At 35.6% G+C, this 25,428-nt stretch overlaps 2 protein-coding genes across 7 annotated transcripts in view; one reads left to right on the forward strand and one right to left on the reverse strand.

The window, feature by feature from the left end:
- The window catches only part of LOC106058960 (multiple epidermal growth factor-like domains protein 6), a 69,961-nt gene extending 51,710 nt beyond the window's left edge, over positions 1-18,251 (forward strand). For all 5 annotated transcript variants that reach the window (XM_056004028.1, XM_056004026.1, XM_056004025.1 and 2 more), the window contains 7 exons: positions 103-215; positions 1,637-1,698; positions 2,974-3,134; positions 3,513-3,603; positions 3,911-3,927; positions 13,916-14,069; positions 15,846-18,251. In XM_056004028.1, the coding sequence (XP_055860003.1) occupies positions 103-215; positions 1,637-1,698; positions 2,974-3,134; positions 3,513-3,603; positions 3,911-3,927; positions 13,916-14,069; positions 15,846-15,921 (674 nt within the window). In that variant the 3' untranslated portion in view covers positions 15,922-18,251. The remainder of the gene's footprint in view (positions 1-102; positions 216-1,636; positions 1,699-2,973; positions 3,135-3,512; positions 3,604-3,910; positions 3,928-13,915; positions 14,070-15,845) is intronic.
- A 2,276-nt stretch (positions 18,252-20,527) lies between these two features.
- On the reverse strand, positions 20,528-25,210 carry LOC106058355 (probable serine carboxypeptidase CPVL). Of its 2 annotated transcripts, XM_056004038.1 has the most exons (3): positions 25,101-25,130; positions 24,833-24,897; positions 20,528-21,910 (listed from the first exon to the last, which is right to left on the reverse strand). In XM_056004038.1, exon 3 carries the CDS (start codon positions 21,899-21,901, stop codon positions 20,573-20,575), a length of 1,329 nt encoding a protein of 442 aa, XP_055860013.1. In that variant the 5' UTR covers positions 21,902-21,910; positions 24,833-24,897; positions 25,101-25,130; the 3' UTR covers positions 20,528-20,572. The 2 variants fall into 2 exon arrangements, with proteins under 2 accessions (XP_055860013.1, XP_013071217.2); XM_013215763.2 differs by lacking the exon at positions 24,833-24,897 and having other exon boundaries at positions 25,101-25,210.
- Between the last annotated feature and the right edge of the window lie 218 nt (positions 25,211-25,428).

Consider the following 25,428-nt stretch of genomic DNA (forward strand, 5'->3'; position numbering starts at 1 on the left):
TTTACAATGCTAAGAAATATGTAGCAATGAAACATGTTTTTGTTTTTTTTATTCATGTCTTGAATGATAAAATATTGCATAGTGTTGAACTTTCTCCAACAGAGGTGACACACAGCTTCATCATCTTTACATTTGACATTGATGTCTCCAGGAAAAATTTTGAAGAAAAATACAGTGATGATTACAATAAAACTAAACTCTCTTTTGAAAAACAGGTTTTACAATTTTACACATTTTTTTTGTCTTTACTAGATTCTAGTTTTGTTAGCAGCAATTATTGTAGACAAATTCATGTACTACAATACTTTTTTGGTGTAGGATGTCAAATGCTTATGACATAGACATAACACATCCCTTCTTTTTTTTAAATGTTTATCTAATATATAGGGCCTATACTTAATAGGTCCCTGACTTATTCACCATAATTCTCCCACTTGGGATGGACAAAAAAATATGAAAATTGAATTGTCATGACATATTTTTTGTCTAGAACAATGAAGCACCTTATAAGATTGAAACAGAAGCAGTTAACTTCATGCAAAATGTTTTTTTTATTTGTATTTAAGTCTTAGTAAGTTTTAATAAAGCCTGCATAGAGTCTACTAATGTGTGTGTGTTTGATAGCAAAAAATAATTTTACTTCTGTTTTGCTTTGACTTTTTATGCTTAATTTTTATGCACTTCCTTCCATTTTTTAAAACTTTGTAGATCTAGAATCTAGATAATGTTGATACTAAAACCTAGATTGATATTCTAGATTCTAGATGTAAAACAAAGAAAAAAAAAGTTAACATAGTTATTAATTATATTTTTATTATTTGTTTTGTCTGGGATGGGTTTTATTCAATTTTTCCCATAAAATTTTTAATTTTGCCCAGCTATTAGCAACCAAAGGGTTATTATGGCTTTAGAAGCTAGAACGACAAAATATTATAGTATTTGCAAATTAATGAAAAATGTAAGTGTTTACAATTTAGCCTCGTGCAATGACTTATGCATCATAGACTGTGTACTTAAATCCTTTATCTGTTTCTTGGATATAATACTGTAGCCACTTCAATGTTATAAGAGACCAGCTTCATTGAAACATTCCTATAAGTAGAGATGAATAGGTCTTGTTCTGACAGATAAAAATATTAGGACTCTTTTATATCTTAAATAAAAACTGTCTTTTTGAATCTCTTCAATTTTTAAAAAAAAAATTTTTATAAAAATGATTATATATGACGAAGCTTCTAAAAAAATTGTGTAGCTCTTTTTACTTTAATGGTATTGAAATTTACTAGAGCTCAATATAATCCTTTATTTTGTACATTTATTTTTGAAGCCATACAAATAGTTTGTTCATTTATACTATGTTAAATAGTTGTCTCTCTTTACTTATTAAGAGAATGACACAACTTTTTAACATAAGGAACAGTAGTGAATGGATTAAACAATATAATTTAATGTTCATCCTTGACCTACATAAATTCACTTGCCCACATAGGTTTTCATCTTTTATTTTAATAATTAAATACACTTCATTATTTTAAAATCCTTAAACTTTTCTTAATTAATGTATAATTTATTTCAACAACATTAGATGTAAGTAAAAAAACAACAACAACTTTACATTTGTCTATTTAAATTTTAGCTATTGAAAGTATTGAAATTGAAGATGAGATCAGTGGTGGCAGTTTATATAACAAATCTAGAGTAAGTATTACCATGTTGTTGTTTTTTCTCTTTATTGAAAATCTGTAACAATTTGTTGCATGACAATATTTATATAATAAGGTTATATATAAAAAATAACAATAATGTAATAAATAATGATAAATAATTAAATAAATTATGATAAATTATGAAATAAATACTTATGTGTCATATATGCTGTTCCCAACCTTCAGACCTTGTGACCCATGTGATTGATGTAAAGATCATCAGTGTCTATGGAAGATTATTAATTGATGAGTATGCCATGTGACCTTACACATAGCTAAATGTATTTACTTCCCCAAACTATTGTCAGGTTCCAATGAAAGTTGGGCCATCTTAAAATCCTGATTTTAAAAATCTTGGTCTCTACCAGGATTCAAACTTTGTTTACAAGATGAGCATGTTACCACAAGGACACCATGCTTCAAAATTGTATTTATTTCTGAATGATATTTAGTTAAACTAATGTCTAATTGGCCTGACACATATATGTCATACCTAATATATATGTCTATTTGGTCAGACACAGCTAAGTATAAGGTTTTCTGTAAGTATTGTCTTTATTGTCAATGAAACTTAAGATTTGAATATCCAATCATGAAATTAGATGTTATGCTGTAGTCATAACAATACCAATACACTGCTAGAATATGTATTTTATTACCAAGCACATGGTATGCAATAAATCCCGGTTGACAATAATAAATAATAATAGTTATAATATAATTCAGATATATAATGCAATATATATAATTAAAGTGTCTCTGAAGCATTCTGAGTGTTATTAATTTTGATCAAATTCAAGACAAACGACTAATCTTAATAAATTAGAAATGGATAAAGCTTTTAATATAAGAATTGTCTATTTAAGCTGCTGTCTTCATGTGGATACCTTTCTTTAAAGGATGGCTACCTGGTCATGTGGTTAGCACTCTGGACTGTCCCCTCAATGGTCAGGGCTCAAACCCCACCTACTTCTAGCCCCTCTCTTTCTAAGGGATAATTTGTTTTGACTAGGATGTAATAATCTGCAAATCTGAGGCATGTCAAAGAAACAAGTGCCCATTTTTTTGTGATATCCCAAAATTTTTCAGCCCATTAGATGCTTGCAGAATAGCATCACATAAAGAGCTGTGGAGAATAAATTTCCATTTTCAGTATTGTTTGTGATTAACATTTGAAGTATCTTTCAATGGCTTTTAACATTATAACTCTTTATTATGAATGTTAGCTTCTTTATTTATTTCTATAATGCATAATTTTTTTTTTCAGGAAAGGCAGTTTGATTGTTTCTGCTGATGTAGTTGTGAATGAAGCTATAAATAGCAGCAATACATCTTTGAATTCTGCACTGCAGCAGATAGGCTCAGAAATATTCACAATAGATAACCAAACAGTTCTAATTAGTCATGTTTTAAGCAATGGTGTTATGAGTATGTGATTTACTGAAATTTGAGATACTCTAGATTTATTTATAGTATAGCTGTTGAGATATTTGGCTAACAATATGTGAAATTTAAAGCCTCAATTAAATTTTGAATAAAATGAGACATTTTCAATACATATTTAACTGATACTTTTATAAATGAATAGATTAATAATATTTTTAAAAGACTCATAAATTATGCTTTCCTTTGTGGACATCTTAAATATATACATTATTTTAGTTGGAAAGGCTTATACTTTTATTTGAGACATTATATTTGAGATTTAACCTTTAGTGATATATGCTTCCACTTCAATTTATTAATTTTTATTACTATGTATAGAAAACATTTTCAAATCCATTTCTTTTTTGTCTTCAAATCTAGTTCAGTTCAATGTTTGTGAAAACAGACTAAAGTATAATCCATGTTCAGAAGATGAAGAATGTATTGTAATTGGAGACACCTCGTTTTGCAAGTATATACTTCAATAAATTATCAAATTATAATATTTACATTTTTATAAGATGCAATTGTTTACATATTTTAACATGAAGAAGAAAAAAATTTGAAAATAATTTAGTATTGAAATTCCTTGATAAATTTAAGTTTGGAAATTCACTAACTTAATGCTGTATAAAACTGCTATGCCTACACAACTATATCTCATAAAAAAAAATTGATAAATATTAAAAGAACCATTTAGAATAGTTCATAGACTTGCCATTTATTTGTTGCTAAAACAGTAATTTTGATATTTATTGTTTTTTTTTTATTTTCTACAGACATAAAGTTATTAGTGGTAAGTAAAAAAGAATATTTACTATTTGTTTCCCCTCTTTCTAGATTATGTATTTATCATAATTTTACCGTTATCTTTCACAGCAATAATAAATAAAAGCAAATTATAGCAAACACATTTTATTATTAGAGAAAAAGGTATATACAATGGCTGTGTGAAGCGTCTAGTGTGGTAGCTTAACTTGTTGCCACCGCTGGCTAGCATCTGTGAAAGGGGAGCAATTTTGTAAGTCTCTCTTGCCAGTACATAGCCTCTCCACAGCAAGTCCTATGCAGTACCTCCTCGTGGTGGCAGATGGAAACTGAGGCTGCGAAGCCTCAGGCTAAACTGCAAGGGTCTCGGAGGAGGTTTGGACCCAAGATGTGAGGCAGGCATGGCCCGTCGGCGTGCGGACACGCCCTGTTGCCCACAAACCAAACCCCTAGCTATAGGTCAATAGCCGCACTGCCTTGTGTGTGTGTCCCTGTAAGGTCTAAGGCTAAGGGAGTAAACCCTAACAGAAAATCCTGTCCTGGAGCCCCGTAGGCGGGGGGACAGTAGTAAGACTACTGCTCTCTGGCAAACTCCTGCAGCCACCTGTCCCCAAATTGTGATGGCTCGCCATCCCTTTGGACCCGGTCAATATGGAAGAGAGGCGTGTGCTGACGTGTGGGCAGCCCAGCACTCGCAAATTTACCGTCCAGGCTTTCCCCAGCAATGGAGAGGTCACTCCATCTCTGACAGTAATGTCTTTGAAAAAAACACGGAGAGTGGTAGTTACCGGTGATAAGCTCCTAGATGATTGGCGTAAGCTGGAACGCCAGGGACCACTCTTGACGGTAGGAGGGCCTTTTCAGCCTCACTGGATAGCTACTGCCTGCCTTAAGCCGAGCAGCCCTCGGACAATAAAGTGCTATCCCGCCACAGCTTGCCGCATCACTGGGTGCTTGGTGCTAAGACAAAATCAAAAAGCAAGCTGCTCACCCGCACCTGCAAATAAAATCAAAAGAAAACCCTCAACATTAATGCGTTTAGCAAGCTGGAACATACGGACAATGTGTCCTGGCTTCAATACTGACCCTGAACTCGTCACCGACATGCGACAAACAGCTATCATCGACAGAGAACTCAGCAGACTAAACATTGATGTGGCCTGCCTGCAAGAAACCAGACTGGCAGACAGTGGATCTCTTACAGAAAGCAACTATACATTCTACTGGCAAGGAAAATCAGAACAAGCCCTAGAATACATGGCGTCGGCTTCGCAATAAGAAACAGTCTCGTCCCCTGCATTGCAATGTTTCCCATTGGCAATGAAAGAGTAGCACACATGAAATTTGCATCACCGCAAGGCAAAGTTAATATAATCTGTGCTTACTCACCAACCCTTGCTGCACCAGAAGAGGACAAAGACAGATTCTTTCAAGCTCTAGAGGACGTAATTAAAAGTATTCCAAAATCCGAGCACCTCTATATAAATGGAGACTTTAATGCCCGTGTTGGTGATGGAAATGATGCATGGCCAAAATGCTTGGGACCTCATGGTGTTGGCAAAATAAATGACAATGGCCAAAGGCTACTCGAGTTCTGTAGCTCTCATGAACTGTGTATAACAAATACATTCTTCTCTGGCAAGGAACGCCATAAAGTCTCTTGGCAGCACCCACGCTCAAAAAGGTGGCACCAGCTTGACCTCTGCATCACCCGAAGGATGGATCTGAAAAGTGTCATCCACACCCGTTCATACCATAGTGCGGACTACAACTCAGACCATTCACTAGTGCTAAGCAAAATCAAGCTACTTCTCAAGAAGGCTTACACTTCCACTCAACCCAGAACTAGGCGAATTAACGTCAACTATGTAGGTGACCCAGAGAAGTGTGCACTCTTTGGCGAGCTCCTGAACAGTTCAATCCCCTCGTTAAGTGATGAAGAAGACATCTCTATCAGATGGGAGAAATTAAGAGACGTAATCTACAGTTCGGCAATTACTGCCTTTGGGCCTCAAAAAAAAACACAAAAATGTAGACTGGTTTGAGGCGAATCTAGCACATATGGAACCTTGCATCGAGAAAAAACGATCTGCACACCTCGCTCTTAATACAAAGCCCAATCCAAAATCTTTGGAAGCCTTCAAAAGTGCTAATAAAGAGGCGAAACAAATGGCTAGAAAATGTGCTAACAACTTTTGGAGGGATACCTGCAACAGAATCCAAGACAGTCTCCACTCAGGAAATAGCAAAGCTCTATTTGGTGTCATTATAGCGGCCCTGGGTCCAACAGTGTCTAAGCCTGCCCCCCTTCTATCCAAATTAGGAGAAACAAGATTACAAAGAGAGTTTGTGTTGCCACACAAACTCAGAGGCGGCCCCCGTGGGAGACGGATCCCTGGTCGACTGAGGATGGCATCGATCAGGGTATGAAACCGAGACCGTAGAGATAATCAGTCCTGCGCGCTAACCGCACGACCAGGCATTGCTCTTAATGTAATGACAAACTGGTTACAAACTAATAGCCTACTATTGATAATATACCTACACATTACGGAATGACAACTACCGGATATGTAGGCCTACAATATGTCAGAAGAGCGATTTTAGATAATCTTTTGGTATTGAGCATTTTCATTTAGGCCTAAATGGAACTAGAATGAGGATGTAAATCTACCTAAATTAAACTACTAATTTAGCACTCTCAATATCTATATCTACTAGATCTAGATCTAAAATATATATTTGGGATAATATAGATGTAATTTAGATAAGATTTATATAAAAAAACACTAGATAATCAATTAATAGACAAATTGCAATATGAAATATTAAAATAGTAGATAAGTTTTAGTATTTTATAACATTGCAATATTGACATATTGACAATCTAGACTTTAGAAATAAAAATCTACACTTTAAGCCTAGAAATTAAAATTATAGATCTTGATCTAGTCTAAATCATGGCTGTCTGGTAGCGCGGTTTGCGCGCTGGACTGTCATTTGGATTCATCGATGGTCCCAGGTTCAAACCCTGCCCGCTCCCATCCCCCGTCGTCCTACGGGAGGTTTGGACTACAACTCTGAAGGAACATCCGAAACATGTAAAACAACAAACATTCCAAACTAGACAAAGAAATTTTAAATCTAGATTCTAAAATGATTTTAATTAGAACTTAAACTCTAAATCTAGTTTTAAAAATCTAGCTCTAGTATAAGAAAAAAATCTAGATCTAGTGTAAAAAATCTAGCTCTAGTGTAAAAAAAATCTAGATCTAGTGTAAAAAATCTAGATTAGATCTAAATCTAGCTATTATGTCTTTTAAAATGCGAGTAACATTACGAGGTTTAATAAACATTACTATACCGAGTTGTTTTAGCATTTCATTTAAAGAATTTATTCCATATGACGTCAAAGGAAAAAATTCCATTACGTCACACGTCCTAGTTAAACTAAAAAATGTCATCTATACGAGCAGCTTGTCGAGTGTTCATAGACATTGGTGCACCGAGTGAGATCTTTTAGCATTTCATTTAAAGAATTAACTCCATATGACGTCAAAGGAAAAAAATTCCATTACTTCACACGTCCTAGTTAGACTAAAAAATGTCAACTTTATGAGCAGCTTCTCGAGGGATCATAGACATTGGTGCACCGAGTTTGTTCTTTTAGCATTTCATTTAAAGAATTAACTCCATATGACGTCAAAGGAAAAAATTCCATTACGTCACACGTCCTAGTTAAACTAAAAAATGTCATCTTTACGAGCAGCTTGTCGAGTGTTCATAGACATTGGTGCACCGAGTGAGATCTTTTAGCATTTCATTTAAAGAATTAACTCCAAATGACGTCAAAGGAAAAAAATTCCATTACGTCACACGTCCTAGTTAGACTAAAAAATGTCAACTTTACGAGCAGCTTCTCGAGGGATCATAGACATTGGTGCACCGAGTTTGTTATTTTAGCATTTCATTTGATGGGTTAGTTAGACTTAATATATATATATATTATATATCTATATATATATAGAAACGGATTAAAGACGCTTTTTTTTTTGTTTTGTCTGTCAGTCTGTCTGTCCGTTATGTTAATAGCGAGAAAAAAAAAGACTAAAAGCTATTGAAAATCTGATTAAAATTTAATTTCCCTTCCAAAACATTGCATTAGTTTTAAGTTTCTATAATAGATTGTTCCGGATGTTTATATATTTATAGTGAGAGAAAATAAGAATTCCAGATTAATCAAATGCCGTTAATTAAATTTGTGGGATGGTCTGTTATGAAAATTACATGTACCATAGCCTTATGGAGGTTTTTTCAAACCATACTTTGGTGTTAGGAAGTTGTTTTCTTTAAAAATCGGAGCATAATATTAACAATAATTAGATTTTCTAACGTTTTAGCTAGAAAGTTAAATGTTAAACTATTTTTCATAAAAAATCCGGAACAACCAATTTTCGTAAATGAGAAAATTATTTGTTTTATTTATTACAAGAGATTTTCAAACATTTATTGGCGTTATTAGATTTTTCATATAAAATTCGGATCATTTTTGGCGACGATTTGTAAGAAAATTAAGGTAATGTAGTTCGATTTCTTTTTCGAAACAAAATCCGTAACATTATTTACCGATTAAACAACTTTTATTATATTTCGACAAGAAAATTAACTGTAAAATAAGTCTAAAAATTGATTTTCAATAGTCGTTTCTAGTTAATTACTTTTTTATTTTAAAATCCTGAATAACCTATTGTCGATATTTTAAAAAAAAAATTATTTGACATAAAGTTGTTTTAAATAAAAAATTCGGAACAATTGATATTGAGAAATAAACTATAGTGACGTTGTGTCAAAGAATATAAGTGTAATATTAGTCAATAATGCGATTTCAAACAATCATTTGACATAATTTATTTTTTATAAAACAATATCCGGAACAACTTTATAGTTAATAAAATATAAATCAGTATAGATATTTTAATTTAGCATTTATATTGCTATCTACATTAAAAACCGGAACAATATATTAAAGATCATGTGTTTCTTGCAACGTTTAAGCATGGAAATAAAATCTAATATAAGTTAGAAGAGCAAACAAATATTCATTGGCATTGATTTGTTTTTCACAAAACATCAGGAACAATCTATTATAGATACTTAAAACTATTGCAATATTTCTGAATGAAAAATTAAAGGTTAAATCAGATTTACAATAGCCTCTAGTGTTATTTGTTAATCTAATCGTGACGGACAGACCGACCAACAGACAAAACGCACAAAAATAATCTTCTTTTATTTGGATGGGGGCACTAAACAAAAAATAAATAAAATCTGATTTTTTTAAAAAGTTTAAGGAATTGGTTTAGCACCTGATCATGTTGCGACGTTACGCCACTGCACGAAAGTCGCTGCATAAAAAGATCATTTTTAAAAATGTGCGTGATATTTACATACAAAATGCATTATTAGCCTTTATAAACAAACAGAAATGTTTTCTTTTAATTTTAGCAGCTAGTTGACCAGAAAAAACACCTTTAACTATTATTTACATTTGTTGTAAACATTTCCTGTACATTTTTAAAATATATTTGACTTAGTGATACTGAAAATACACATAAATATCCATCTTTGTTAGCATATTGTAACATTGCCTTCCTTACATTTACGTAATTGTTTTAGAATTGGTGTATTTTTATGAAAAAATCGCTTGCATAATTAATTTTATAAATTAAACGGTTTGCTTTTAGAAAACCAAAAGTAGCAGTTGCACCTAAACTTTTTAAGCCGCATTTAATGATGAAATATAATTTTTCATATCTCTTCTAGTTTTCGAGATCTGAGTGTGACAGACGGACAGACAGACAGACGGACAGACGGACATTTTGCACAAACCTAATAGCGGCTTTTTCCCCTTACGGGGGCCGCTAAAAATTACAGATCAAACCAAGCAGCTAGAACGATGGACAGAACACTACCTCGAAGTCTGTGCCACACAGAATACAGTAGACAATGTCGCCCTGGCTTCTCTACCAGATCTTCCAGTACTGGAATGCCTAGATGAGATTCCGAGCCTTAGTGACCTCAAAAAAGCAATTAACTGCTTAAAAAATAGAAAATCTCCTGAGAGTGATGGTATCCCAGTGGAAGTAGTGAAAGTCAACGAATCACTCCTGCTCCCTGAACTCTATATTCTCCTCTGCCGCTGTTGGGAAACAGGTCATGTCCCACAGGACATGCGTGACGCAACTATAGTCACAATATACAAGAACAAAGGGGATCGGAGTGACTGCAACAACTATAGGGGTATCTCTCTCCTCAGTATAGTGGGCAAAATCTTTGCTAGAGTGGCACTATCCAGGCTGCAAGTGATAGCTTCTAGAGTCTACCCAGAGTCTCAGTGTGGATTCAGGAGCGGTAGATCCACTATAGACATGATATCTTCTCTACGACTACTGCAGGAGAAATTCAGAGAGAGAGACAGACCCCTTTACATTGTTTTTGTTGATTTGACTAAAGCTTTTGACATGGTCAGCAGAAGTGGCCTTTTCAAACTCCTGAGGAAAATAGGTTGCCCTCCCAAACTACTGAAGTTAATTGAGTGTTTTCAGGAGGAAACTAAATGTACTGTCAAATTCAATAGAGCCCAATCTGCACCTTTTGAGGTTTGCAGTGGTGTCAAGCAGGGATGTGTGCTCGCACCTACTCTGTTTTGCATATTCTTCTCCTGTCTACTGCATTATGCGTACAGCGACATAAACGAAGGTGTGTTTCTCCATACAAGATCCTCTGGAAAACTATTTAATGTATCAAGGCTGAGGGCAAAAACCAAGGTTAGGAAGCTACTGATGATGCAGCTATTGTGGCTGATTCTGATATTCAGCTACAGTCCATGGTTGACAAACTATCTGCTGCCTGCCAGAAGTTCGGCTTAAACATCAGTCAAAGCAAGACTAAGATACTTGTCCAAAACACAAACACTGCACCTCAAGTAAGCATTAATGGCCAACCACTAGAAATTGTTGATCACTTTTGTTACCTTGGCTCCATCATATCCAACAACACTCTACTGGATAAAGACATAAACAACAGGATAGCCAAGGCAATGGCCACCATGTCACGGTTGCAGAAAAGAGTCTGGGACAACATATTGCTGACTAGCAGTACTAAAGCCCTAGTCTACCGGACCTGTGTATTGAGCACTGTCAAGAAACTGAATATCGACTTATCAGCTCTTGATGGCAAGATGTCTAGGATGATTCTCGCCGTGTCTAGCCAACCAGTTATAATGATTGAAACTAATACAAAAGGTGACGATGAAACGAATAACACAACAATGTCTAATGTGACAAATTAGGACCTCCGAACACAATAGGGTCATTAAAACAGGTGTTTAATTATTGATATATTAACCACCAAAATAGAAGATAATTGAGATAATAATGTGGTTAATTTGGTTGATTAATTAAGATAAAACAATGTAATGAATACAAACACATAAGAAATGAATAATAGAAATGAATAATGGTACGAAAGATTCGGAGTTATCTAATCATGAAAGGCTAAAACAACATAGTGACATATAAATTGATGCTGGGTACAAATAGCAAGCCACACTGGACAGTTTCTCTCTCTCTCTTGTCTTAGCACGTATCCTGGAGCCCACGTCACAGTCCGTATAGTCTTGATGTTATATATACTTGTAAAAATCTACCGTCTCTGACCGTCACCTAGATACAAGTTGACAGACACTTACAAATAGCCGAGTACTTAATCAACGAATCAACTCATAACTTCCTACGTGCATTAAAGAAAAGATTAATAGTTCCGTCTTACCGTGTGTCCTTAAGAAATGCACCGATACTGTTCCTGTATCTAACAACTACAACACAAGTCGTATATCACAACACGACATCGACTCTTACAACATCGGTCTGGTCCAGCACCTAGCCGTGTTTGAGTCGTCTCCCCCTTATCTCAAACTGTTTCTGACTTTATAGTCCTTAAGCTATGTCTAATTTTTTCTCTAATTATTGTCTTGTCACCCGGACTCCGCTAGTACCACATTTTCCCTACATAAATCTAAAGATCCGCGATGTGTCCTGTCGGTATCACTGACCGTGGTATTTCGAGCCCTATTGTTCGTTAGTTTATTGTTCCTCTCGAGTCTTCGTAGTGTTGGTGTCAACTGATGTCTCTGTCTGGGTGTCTATACATCACTGTCATAGTCTGCTCCAGGTCCAGCACATGAGAGATCGTACTATATTATTTGTATCAACAACAAACAAACAAAATCACATAGCTGTGACAAGCACCTTGCTGTACGGAAGTGAAACATGGTCAACCTACTCATGGCAGGAAAAAAAGCTGAATGTCTTCCACCTCCGATGCCTAAGGCGGATCTTTAAAATAAGGTGGCAAGATAAGATAACCAATGAGGAAGTGCTACAAAGAGCAGGATGCCAGGACATCCGCTCTGTTATCAGCAGCAGACGCCTTGGCTGGCTTGGCCACGTTCGTAGAATGCCAGTAGGTCGACTTCCACAGGACATCCTGTATGGCGATCTAATAGAAGGCAGGAGAGCCGCTGGTTGCCCACTTTTACGTTATACGGATGTATGCAAACGCGACATGAAGCTCTTCAAAATCGACAATGGCAACTGGGAAGAGGTGGCACTGGACAGATCCACATGGAGAGAGAGCATATAGGAAGGTTCACAGATTGCAGATGTCATACACAACAGAAGCAGAAAGAAGGGTGAAAATGCAACGGCGCCTGGTGATTATATATGCCCAACCTGCGATCGCAGCTGTGTATCAAGGATTGGCCTCTTTAGTCACACAAGAAGTTGCAAAGGGAAAAGATCGTCTCTCGAGACGTAAAATGCCACAGAGTTATTTACATAGCTATAACATAATTTACTTATTAACTGCTATTGTTATTTAAACTCTATTTTTGGGGATCCTAAATTCAAATAATTTTTTAAAATTTTGAATCAAATGCTCTAGTATCGTTGCATTACAATTCTCTTTTTTTTTCTAGAGTAGTCAGCACACAGCAGTTATCTTAGGATAAACTAATAGGTTGTTAAGAAGCAAACATTTCTCTTGATATAAAAACTCATAAGATGAAATAAATTTTATCATTTGACTACTTACATATCATTGTCTAATCTGAATCATATGTTTGGAAAAAATGCAGCAATTTACTTATTAAAATTGACCTAGATTTGATCTATACATTTGTTTTATCTGATGTACATTTGAAACCTTACTCATGTGAAAAAAAATATTTTTTTGAAAAAAGATTGTTTTGAATCAATCTTGTCACAAACATCTCTTGCAAAAACAGTAAGAAAGGTCTTTTTAAAAGATTAAACGTCACTTTATAGAAATATTTTTTAAATACTGGCTAAAATGTCATCGCTTCTTGGTTAATGTTTTAATAGTGAATTAGACCTTGATTGAAAATACAACAGATTTTACGTTTGAAAAAAAAAACAACCTCAGCAACCTTTTTATCCACAGTTTGAGAAACTTTTCATTAAAACTAGATGTCTAAGAATATTGTATGATGCATCAAATTCTAAGTACTAGTATAAGATGATAAGCAATTTTAAAATAAACTGACAGTGTCTCAAAAGTTTTAAAATAAATCTTTCAGATAGGGAATTAATTATTTAGGCCTACCTCAAAGCTGAAGAGTTATATGTAATGGGGTGACAACTCTTCTTTCAGATTTAGAAATTGTTCTTTAAAATATTTCTATCATTTCTAAGCTATTTGTGCTGAAAAAATATGAAGCAACTGGGTTAGCGTAGTCATGTTAAAAATTGCATTCATCCGTTAATCTTCGGAATCAAAGACATTGTCATTATTAGTATTACCTGTTTAAATGAATGTCTTTTCAAACCTGACTGAACTTCTTCCTTGTACATTGCTTAACAAATTGTTACATTTTATATTTTGGATATTGCAATTACTTTTCATGAGATTTTATGTTGTTTTTTTTTTACGTCTAGACGACAGGCTTCTCTTGGGCTTGGCTATTGGACTCCCACTCTTTGTAGGATTTTGTACTGCCACTGTCATTATTATTTGTTGCTATGTGCGTAAGAGAAACAACACTAAGACAAGCGAAGATTCTTTTCATTTCAGTTACAGCTCATACAGCGAGTAAGATATGTTTTTTTAATTTTATATATTATGTAAATGTTCAATAGATAATCCAGTGAACACTAGAACATTGTCAGGAAGTGTGTTTGTGTGTGTTTCTACTTGATGGTGGGAAGAGATTAGCAATTGGTTGTGAATGATGCAACATAGTTGGCGTTGTCATTCTTAGGTGTTAGTTAGGGGTGACAACTGAACAAAGTTGGGACAGAAAGGTTGTTGTTATTGTAGTGAGTTTAATTTTGATTAAAAAATATGATCACTAAAGTCTACTACATTTATTTCATTGATCACAAATTGATTTGATCTATATCATAAATCAAGTTCTATTTAGTTACTCCTACAACAATTTAGTATCAGCAGTTTGGTGCTACAATTCACTGAGCAGTAACAAGAAACATTAGAAAGGTTATTTAATGATGGTGCCAAAGAACTTCACCAGGGCAGTCGCAAGGATACTATTAAAGGAGAGTTATTTCAATGATGATTTTACCAAAGGACAATTATTTCAATTATGATTTTACCAAAGGAGAGTTATTTCAATGATGATTTTACCAAAGGAGAGTCATTTCAATGATGATTTTACCAAAGGAGGGTTATATCAATGATTTTACCAAAGAAGGATTATTTCAATGATTTTACCAAAGGAGAGTTATTTATCATGATGTTACCAAAGGAGGGTTATTTTAATGATGATTTTTCCAAAGTAGGGTTATTTCAATGATGTAACCAAAAGATAGTTATTTCAATGATGTAATGATGTTACTAAAGGAGGGTTATTTCAATGATGGTGCCAAAGAACTTCCAAAAGGTTATTTCAGTGATTTGATTTTATTGTTGCGGAATTAAATAAATACAATGAAAAGAAAAGTTTATCAAAAAATTTTTTTCTCTCTTTCACACTTTGACCACAATTTTAGAGTCCGCTGGGCATCCATCTGGATAAAACACTGAAAAATATATTTGCAATGTGTTAGTATGTTGGTGTATAGAATATTATACTCAGTACACTAATAAAATCAATGTACCAAGCGGTGGTTCTCTCAACCCTTCTATATGAATCTGAGACGTGGGTATTATACAGAAAACAACTAAGACTACTTGAGCGCTTTCACCAAAGATGCTTGCGCTCCATCATACACATTCAGTGGTAAGACCGCACTACAAACAGGAATGTTCTTACGAACGCCGGTATGGACGTTATAGAGGGATTCCAAAAGTCCGACAGTTACGCTGGACAGGACATTTATTCCCTATGTGGGACGAATTTATGATAGAAGTAGTCTTTTTTGGTGAGCTAAAAGGTAGTCGACGTAACAGAGGTGCCCCGCGCAAACGATTTAAAGACCAGCTTAGGTGCCAACTTTCCTTATCTGACATAGAAGAGAGCACCTGGTTGCATACGGCCTCAGAACGAGACATCTGTAGGTCACTCACAAAAGCCGTGGAACACATTTAAATCTAAAAAAGAAAATCCGCTGCCGAGGACAGACGCAGACGGCGAAAAGAAAATCTTAATCGACCACCGACGAGCAATGGTTATTGCTTGCCCTGGATGTGGCAAAATTTGTAGCAAAATGTGTAGGTCATAGCTGGAGTTGCCACGGGAAATAACTGCATTCCTCATTCATCTTCGGACTCGAAGACAAGTCTCTTCACACTAATAAAGCTTTTATTTATTGAACAAGTATTTTAAATCATTTATTGTTGAATATCCCGTTAGTAGTCAATATTGATCATGATAGACATAACATTGCATATTTCCTTTAATTATTACAGGTCACTGTCAGCTGATTTTGAAATGGATAGCACTAGATTGAACACTGGCAGTTATAAAAAACATAGATTGGAGTGAGAACTTTAATTTCACCTCATTCTTTTGTTATTATTAAGTAAGCAACTATTAGCCATTTTTTGTTAGTTATTTTGTTAATGAAATAATTATCTTTTTTTTTAAATAACTCCATAGAAATCATATTTTAAAAGGCTTACTACAAGATACCTTTAAACTTCAAAAAGTACAAAATGCAGACATTTATTGATTATTTTAATAATGGCATGTAGTCCTAATAAAGACATAATTTTTGTTTGAAATTATTTTTTTTTACACTTTAAATGCCCTTTAAACTATTTAATATATTTTGGTAACCGTATTTAAAAACGAAAATGTAGAGTACTTTTTTCACAACAAGGGATGCACAGGAGCAAAACTCCGGCCGAATAGCCGGCCATGTTCGGCTCCGGCTGAATATCGCTAGTTAGCTGGATACTAGAAGATGCAATGTAGTATATATCTGTCTAGCATAGCAGTGTGGGTTTATCTCCCCCCCCCCCACTTTTTTTTATTTGTTTAGTCTATCACATTCAGTTTACAGATAGACAGGTGACCACATTAAGACAACATGTGACAATGTCTAGAGCTCACATCTTATATGGGTAGTATGTTTTCTAACTTGGAGATAAACAACTTATGACTAAATAAACTTTTTAAAAATAGAATAAAGTCTGTATTAGGGGTGCGCCGGAAATTCGCTCCGGCTTCGGCTCCTGTCATCCAGACATTTTTCAATATTTGAACATATTCGGCTTTAGTCGAAAATCATTGACGGATATTAAAAAGGTACACCGTTGTAAGCCTATAATTCTAATATATTGTTAGGCGCCTCCGCGATAAGTCTTTTCCAGATAAGTCAAACGGAGGTAACACTTAAATACTGAAACAACGCAGGTGAGAGGCCAACTTAGGGTAATCGACATTGAAAAATGATGTTGAACAAGAAGTTGGATACTTAGTAAATGAACCGTCGAATGTCGTCAAAGTAAATCTTCGTCAATAAAATCCTGCCAATATTCATAATGTAGGCATGATTCAATAATGACAATTCTGAAATACATTAACGTCTATGTTTCAAATAAAAGAATGTGCTTTTAAAATTATGAATACTCACCAAACATTGTAGTACAATGACAAGGTGTGTTAATCTAAACAGAAACTTTACATTCTCAATTCCCATTACAGCCATAGCGGCGATGGCTGGCATATTTTTACATTTTGTTTTGACATTTGAGTGGGCTAGTTAACATGTAATATTCCTTAACGAAGTATTCCTTAACTACGTCACGATGACCAGACATCTTTATAGAAGTAGAGATGAGCAACCCCACCTTCTTTTGTTTGTTATGTCCATAACATTGAGTTTATAGACACACAAGTGACCACATTAAGCCAGATTTCAACATGTTGACACTGTCTAGAGGTCATACCTTATGAGGAAACTGAATTTGTTTACTTGGAGAATAAAATATTATTGCGCTGGACTACAAGCCACACCTCTACACCGTTAACCTGGTATGATTTTGTTTACTTGGAGATAAGTTGTCAATTAAAAGGCTGCACTACAAGCTACATCTCTAAACTGTAAATCGGGTAATGAGTTTATTTACTTGGTGATATGTCAATTAGGGGGCTGGACTACAAGCCACACCTCTACACGGTTACCAAGATTGCTAACTTGGAGATAAATGTCAATTAGAAGGTTGGGCATAAAACACACACCTAAAAGTGTGATTGTTTGCTACACTAAAACCAAGAGTATATTATTATATTTCATAACTTAGTAAGCCAGTAACTAATTTTAATGTGCATAGAAACAAGAATGATTTGTGTATATTAGCATAGAAGACACTGACCAGGAAAAGATCTATTTTTAAAGGGAGAGCCCAACCCCCAACTCTTTATTTGTTTAGTCCATGACACTTAATGTATTTATAGACATTGTCCATTTTTCGACCAAAATGGATAAACGTAAATTGTTACGAAATATTGACGCTGTCCAGAGGTCACTAGATGATAACACTAAGTTTGTTTACTTGGGGAGAAATGTCAATTAGCCACGCTGAACTACGGAAAGATTGTTCAGCCTCGCTGGACGAATTATCAATGAATATATTCCTAAACTTATGCCAGACAATGCTGAAAAACGTATTTTTCTGAAATATAATTCAACTTTAATGTAACAACTAATGAATTCTGTTGAAACTTAGATCTTGTCATATACATTTATTTTATTTTGTTTTGCTTTAATACTTTAACTTTTAAATGATGTATATATTATTATTAGATGATTATATTCAATCAGCATAAAGTATTATTTTGTCAATAAATATCACTGTTGACATACTTTTTCTAACGTGTTAACTTCGAATCTTTCTCCTGTGTTGTGTGTGTCTTCATTTGATAACCATATTCTTAATCATTTAAGAATGTCAGGTTATTACTAAGATATATACTTAGACAATATCAGACCAGAAGTGGTTTGTGACCCTTAAAACACGAGCCTAATGACCAGTTGATGGTCTAAAATACATGAACACAAAAATATCTACCCACTATATAACCCAGATTACACCTTACCTTTAAAAGATTTGCATTAGTTAAATATACGTTTATATATTCTACATTGGCCATTCCACATACGCCTTTACAGTTCGCGCATCGTACATACACACACCCCATCTCATATCACTGGCGGATCCGGGGGGGGGGGTAGGGGCGATAGTTATACTCGGGTATGGATAAGTATCCAAATCGACCCTAACATTACTATAACAAGATGTTAAGCTTAGAATTTGAAATGAATAAGTTTTGTATACAGTAATCTATAGATCCTCTGTTACCAAAATTGACTCACAGTAGGGTGTCTAGTCACTGGTGCATTATAAAAAAGTAAAGTTCCTCTTTCAGACCTTGTGGTCTATAAGGCAGATGATGTAAAGGTCATCTGTTTCTGTAGTCTACGAGGGTGACATGTGGCCAGCCAGCTTACTTTTCCCCAACCACTGTCAGGTACCTATTAAAGCTGGGTGGACTCGAAGATCCCGAAATTAGAAATCACAGTCTTCACCAAGATTCGAACTCCGGACCCCAAACGCTTTACTGCTCAGCCACAGCGCCGCCAGTTGTGCATTATATTATTGGGTTAGTTGTGGGAAGATACCCAGGATTTCCGTGCTACGAAATCTTTCCAAATACACATTTGTCCGTAGTGAAAGAGAAGAAGGCAGGCCTATAGAGTGTCGATTAGTGTAAGTCGTAGACGTCCAAACAATCTATTTAATAGAATAACATGATTTATGACTTAAGTCATCCAGTCATTATAACATGAAACATTCTTGGCCATTTATCATTTCGCTCAACATTTTGTCCTTCTGAATTGATTTTTTTTTTGTTTGCTGTAATGCACAAATTGTAAGACAAATTTCCATACGGATAATAAAGAGTATTATTATTTTGATTTTGATTTAAAATAATTATGAAATAAGATTGACTTTAACCATTCTGCTAAGTTACTTAGCTTTTTGGTTCGATGGGCGGAGAGCGATTGCATGTATCGCCCCTCCCGCCTGGTACAATCCTTTTTCAGTTTATATTTACTAATGATAAAATCTGGTCATAGATTTGAGATAATAAGAATCTTTAAATGAGCTTGGCTGGTGAAAAAAAAAAAAAGCAACTGGTCGGTACTTTGAAGAGACTAAAGCTGAGCTGGTTCGGTCATAGAGTAAGACATGACATCTTTCAATGTACAGGGAGCACAAAGAACGTCCAAAGCTGGCTTGGCAATATTTCAAAATGGACCGGTCTCTCTCTTGATATCCTGCCATGAACAGATGCTGACCGGGGAAGGTGGAGGGATTCGCTGCGTGAAACAGCCCCCCCCCCTAGGACAAAAGTCAAGGGACAGGTGAGATCTTTGAATGATAGGATACAAAAGAAACGTAAAATGTACTTTAAAAAAAAAGGTTTAAAAAAACGAGAGCTTGTATCAATTACTTTGGATCAGTCACGTAATTAAATTGTTTTAGTAGATCTAGACTAACAATAAATCTGCGATTAGAAATATTTTTACCATTTGTTTTTGTTTAGCACAGTTTCATGCTTTTAGCTTTCTCAATACGCTATGATCCTATCACTTGGAAAGGGGTGGGTGAGAACAAACGAGGTATCTAAGTGTTTGTTTTTGAAATGTATTATTTAAAAAAAAGGAACGACTTGGATTCGAACTAGTGGGCTAAAGCCAAGACATCTCAAGCCAACATGGTAACCACTCTGCTAGGAAAGAATGTATGAACATGGAAGATTGTAAAGTTATCTATTGTTTTTATTTCATGTATGTGTTCTCTAAGCCTCAGACGACGACCTATAACGAAGACTAATTCAGCATTTACCACAAAATTCAGTCAAGTACAATTTCTTTCCTTTGTTCGAGATACCAAACAAAATAATTACTTACCATTAGTTTATTAACTGATCGGTTATTGTTGTCAGGTAAAAGAAATAATTATGCAAAATTTCAGCTTTATCCGAGATTAGGTTTGGGTGAAATAACGTGTACAAACTTTTTACCAAACAGACAAACTTGAGTTGAAAAAATTATATAAAATAAACAAGAGTTTAAAAAAAATGTTCAAATTATTTTATTTTCCATATAATGAAAGCCTCAGATCTAAGGTCTGATACAGCCATTTGTAATAAACTGGTCAAGCATCAATAGGGAATTCTCAGGCTGGTCAAGTGCCACTTCGTATCCAGACTTACGCACTATAACTCGACAAAAACGGCCAACCTGAGTATAGTATCCAGCTAATTCTGAGTTGACGCTCCATATTTTACGTTCTGAAGACAAATACTCCTTTTTCCCTTTCCAAGGCGTATTAGCCAAGGCAGCTTCAACCATGGGTGTGGTGGTAAGAAGAGCATAGTCGCCGTTATAAATCAATACTTTGTAGTTGTCCATCAAAGTGGCCATTTTCCCCGTCGCGCTGGTAACAATTTCTCTGGTGAACCTCGGTAAAATTTCCGGATCAAAATTATTTCTGAAGTCTGCGTGTCCAGCGTTAATAATTTTTTTAAAGTGGTCACTGTTTATAAGAAGATAGAGTTGGGGTGGTGGGCCCTGCTGGGTATGATAGTTGCTGTCATCGTTTAGACCAACGTAGGGAAGGATGGTAGAAATGAGTTCAGAAATCGTCACGTCATTGAAAGGATTTTGAAATCTTTTTTCCAGGTGTGTCACATTCTCTGCCATTTCAAACTTTTGACAGTTGCTGACGAGTCCCAGGCTGTAGTGGAGGTCAAGAAAATATTGCGCTTGTAGGAGTGGTTCGTAGAAGGGAGCACTGAAGAAGAGTCCTGCCAATCTTATTCTACTTGTCTTATTTTGAATGTTCTGGTGGAGAAGATATGCTAAAGGAGTCAGCAGCTTTCCTGCCGCGTAGTTTTCTCCGCCTATGTATAAGTCTCTACGGAGATACTTCGGAAACATTGTGTAGAACTGGTTCAGAAACTCTAACAGATCGCGGGCGTTGCCTTCCTGACTAGCTCTGTATCCTTCGCCACTCTCAGTGTAACTAAATCCAATACCGTAAGGATAATCAATATATAGTACGGGATACTTCTCAACCCAAGATTTCGTCCATCTTTCGTAGCCTATTGTTTCATTATTGACCGTCACTCTGATTGGACCGCTCCCATAGAGGACCCCAACCACGGAGGAATACCATGGCAACCAGTTGACGTAGATGAGAAGCGGTGCTCTGGGTTCTCCGCTGACATCTTTAAAGAACCAGAAAAATATTTTATTCCCAACCTGCTCATCGACATTAATGAAACCAGCATAACTCTGTGGGATGATGCCTAATGGGTCTTTGACTTGACTCAATTTTCGAGCTTGTCTGGGGTTGGTTCTTATGTAGGGTGTTAGATCAAATGCCGTCTGGTAAGTCTGGTAAGCTTGGACAGTTAGCAGAAGTGAAAGAAACCCAAATAATTTCATTTTTGATTTCTGCAGATGAAAACATAAGATTATTTAATACAAAACATGCGCATACATTGCAAACTAGGTGTAATTGTGTGAAGGCTATTTTTTTGTTCACAAGACATTAACTGAAAACTGTATTTACGAAACTCGCGTTAACAGAAAGACCAAAAGACGACGAAAAGGAAGATAAAAGTTTACAAAGTAGGACAAAAAAAAAAAAGAAAAAAATATATAAAGTAGGACAAAAAGGAAAAATTACAAAGTAGGACAAAAAGGAAAACAAATTACAAAGTAGGACAAAAAGGAAAACAAATTACAAAGTAGGACAAAAAGGAAAACAAATTACAAAGTAGGACAAAAATGTAAACTTTAAATGAAAACTAGACTAACACTACATTAGATAAATTATGTCAGTCAATTCTAAACTGTATAGAGTATTTGTCTAGTGTACTTCCTCGTTAGCATTATTGTGACAGGTTGGGGAAAGTGACGTGTGTTTGGCGCGTTTAGTGTCTAGGGGATGATTATTTTTAAAGCTATCACACACCAACCCGTCAGCATATAAATCGGGAGCAGACACGCAACGAGACAAGCAATGAAAGAAAGATACAAAGTTAAAAATGAAGAATATTTATTTACATAAATATTTACATAGAAGAATAAAAATGGGTAGGGTTTGCATCTATCTCTAGTGAATACTATGTTTAATCATCACTCTTGCACTTAATAAGAGAGTATGTCACTTTGTCTTCTGAACTTAGCTGGTTGTCCTGTTGATGTCGCAGCTGGCTGTGATCCTGGCTTGAGGTTCTGCAGCTGAAGGTGGCGCTCTAGCGGGTAGAGGGACGCCGGTGATATAGTTCTTGTGGAGTCTCAATCCAAAGTTCTAATATCTGTAGTGGGCACAGTAGGGCGGGTGGCCGGCTACCGTGGGCACAAGGGTACTGCGGGCAGAGCTGATCTGCCGTGGGCAGCGTGGTTGACAAGATAAGTCCAGTGAGTTGCGGAGGGTTTGGCGTAGCTATGATGTCTCGCACAGATCTGGGTCTATAGGGACGTCGCACCTAATAAGATGACAGGTAGGCTGTCGAATAGGCGGGAGGTGATACTCAAAAGCAAATAGGCAGTTGACTAGGCAGACAATGCCAAATAAATAGGCATGTGAGTGATCCGATAGATATGCAAGTGCAGTGCTGAATAGCACTAAGCACAAAGGCAGGTAAATAGGCAAGTGCAGTGCTGAATAGCACTAAGCACAAAGGCAATAGGCGATGCTCGATAGCAAATAGGCAGACACCTGAGGGAGGCACCAGGTATTCCTCTAGGAGTAAGAATAAATGAAGTAGTCCAGACTCGATTGACAGCGATAGAGCAATGAGAGGGTCTGGCTTGATTTAATCTACCTTATATATAGTCCTGGAAAATGTGGACGGAAACAGGAAATGTCCTAGGCTAAGAATTATCTTGCACGTGGGTGAATTTGACTCGAGGTGGGAGTCGCACCTTGGAATTGTCAATAGGCGTGTTGGTCCGAGTGATCTCCTAGATCAAAGAGAGACGTGGGAGAGAAAGGGGGGGGGGGAAGGTGACTTCAACTGCGCCCGTCAGACATCCGGCCGGTAAGATCAAAGAGACTGTGTGTTTATTGTTACCCCGGTCAAGGGAGATAAGCGAAAAGCCGCCAAGGTGGTGGACCGAGTCTAGCCCGAAGAGGGAAAGATGGGGCGGGTGAAGAAATTGGAGATAGGACGGGGAAATGACTAAAATAAAATAATTAAATAATAGTAAATAATGATTGATGCTGTGATAAGTATGAGTGACTCTGACAGCAAGCTTTTGACTTGTCACAATTATGACCCGTAAAGTAAATCTCTGATCATAAGAAGCGAAGATTAAAATGTTTTCTTCGAAGAGCCATGAACATATAAAAACCTGTTCTAACGGAGGTTGTCAAAAAATAACTTGTCGTCTTTTTGATATTTATGAGAGAGTGTGTGCTTGAACCAGAAGATGTGAAGGACTTTATTCGATTGACGGATATGTTTTTGAGTCCAATCCAACGAGTGAAATTCGGACGTGTTCTCATTTTAAACCAATACTTGCTATAAAGAGGACAAGACCCATAACAGGAGAATATGTCTTTCTTCTGCCGGACGTCTGGCCCATTGACAATTACTAAGGAAAATGATGATTGAGATGGACCTTTATTAAAGAATAAGTTGTCTATACGATGTTGTAATTCCCAAAAAACTGAACGCCGCCAAAGTCATTCATAATTTCCTCTTACATTCTGACATTTTGCTGCTGAACTTGATCTGATTGGCCTTAATATTTGTTGCTTGTAAGAAATAAAAATAGTACAATGTCCTCAAAACTAACATAACTACTTGCAAGGCCGGCTTTAGGCCGATTTGAACGATTGTTCCTATTGGGCCCCGCGCCAGGCAGTGGTCAATTTATATTAAACATATCACTATCAGTAATGGCTCTTTTCCCAGGCTTTTAAAAGTGTAGGACTTAGAGGGTTAACATTTATTGCAGGCCTATCGCACGATTGACGTAACTTTAATTAACAAACATGCATCTATTGCGTATGAGTTGCTTCCTATGCGTGTTGTATAACAAATGTTACTATAACTATTTAATGAACAGTATTAGTTGTTATTGTATAAAAAAATAAGAGGTTTTAATTTGGTCTCTGCGGTGTAGAGGAAGAAAAATAGCCCATTATGTTCCGCAGATTGTCAATGCTGCCAGTGTGGATAAGCTTTCACATTTCAAATGCTGTTTTATAGGGTCGGGAAAGTAAAGCTTTTCCGAGACATGTTCTCAATTTAAAACGTATTGATCAGACTAAAGATGTCACTAACTGATAACAATAAAGGTGATAAATTTGTTTTGTCCTTTTTTAAATAATAATTCCTATAGAGCTATTAAGGAACATACTTTAAGCTCACGACGTATTTCAAATAACAACTTGCCGTAAACAAATAGAAGTCATTGGTTTCAACCTATAAAGAAAAGCGTCAACTTTGTAAGAAATTAACGATAGATGAAATTAAAAGTAAAATATTAATACGAAATAGTAATCAAAAAAAATATTTTTACATATTTCGTTATTTAAAAATATGAGCTATTATATAATTGAGAATATTTGCGACTTTGTATTTTAACATAATAAGATACAGCAATGACTAAATAGTACAGAACTCACCCTGAAGATTACAAATGTTAACACTTGAAGGCCTTGGATGTCAAAATAATCTTTCATCGAATGGCTTTTATAGGAGATCAGCTCATCCATGTCACGTGGTTCTCCAAACGTCAGAGTGAGCCCCAGTGTGAAATACATGTACTAATGTGTTTTATCATATCAATGCCTTAGACAGTGTCGGATTGAAGTAGGAGGAGGGTTGATAGTATATTTGTGGAGTCGCCCAGACCATGTTGAAAACTTTAATGAAATTATATCCATAAATTGTAAAGAAACATAAAGAGTACATTCAAAGAAAAAGACATCTATTGTTGGTGTAATTTTGTTC

This window comes from Biomphalaria glabrata, chromosome 11 (assembly GCF_947242115.1).
Source record: "Biomphalaria glabrata chromosome 11, xgBioGlab47.1, whole genome shotgun sequence".
Classification (NCBI taxonomy): domain Eukaryota; kingdom Metazoa; phylum Mollusca; class Gastropoda; family Planorbidae; genus Biomphalaria; species Biomphalaria glabrata.

What these genes read in the sequence shown, in the direction of transcription:
- LOC106058355 (XM_013215763.2), bottom strand. Translation starts at nt 25,190, where the DNA reads ATGGATGAGCTGATCTCCTATAAAAGCCATTCGATGAAAGATTATTTT. An exon ending in TAACATTTGTAATCTTCAGG is followed by an intron (nt 21,911 to 25,100) that starts GTGAGTTCTGTA and finishes TTTCATCTGCAG; the next exon opens with AAATCAAAAATGAAATTATT.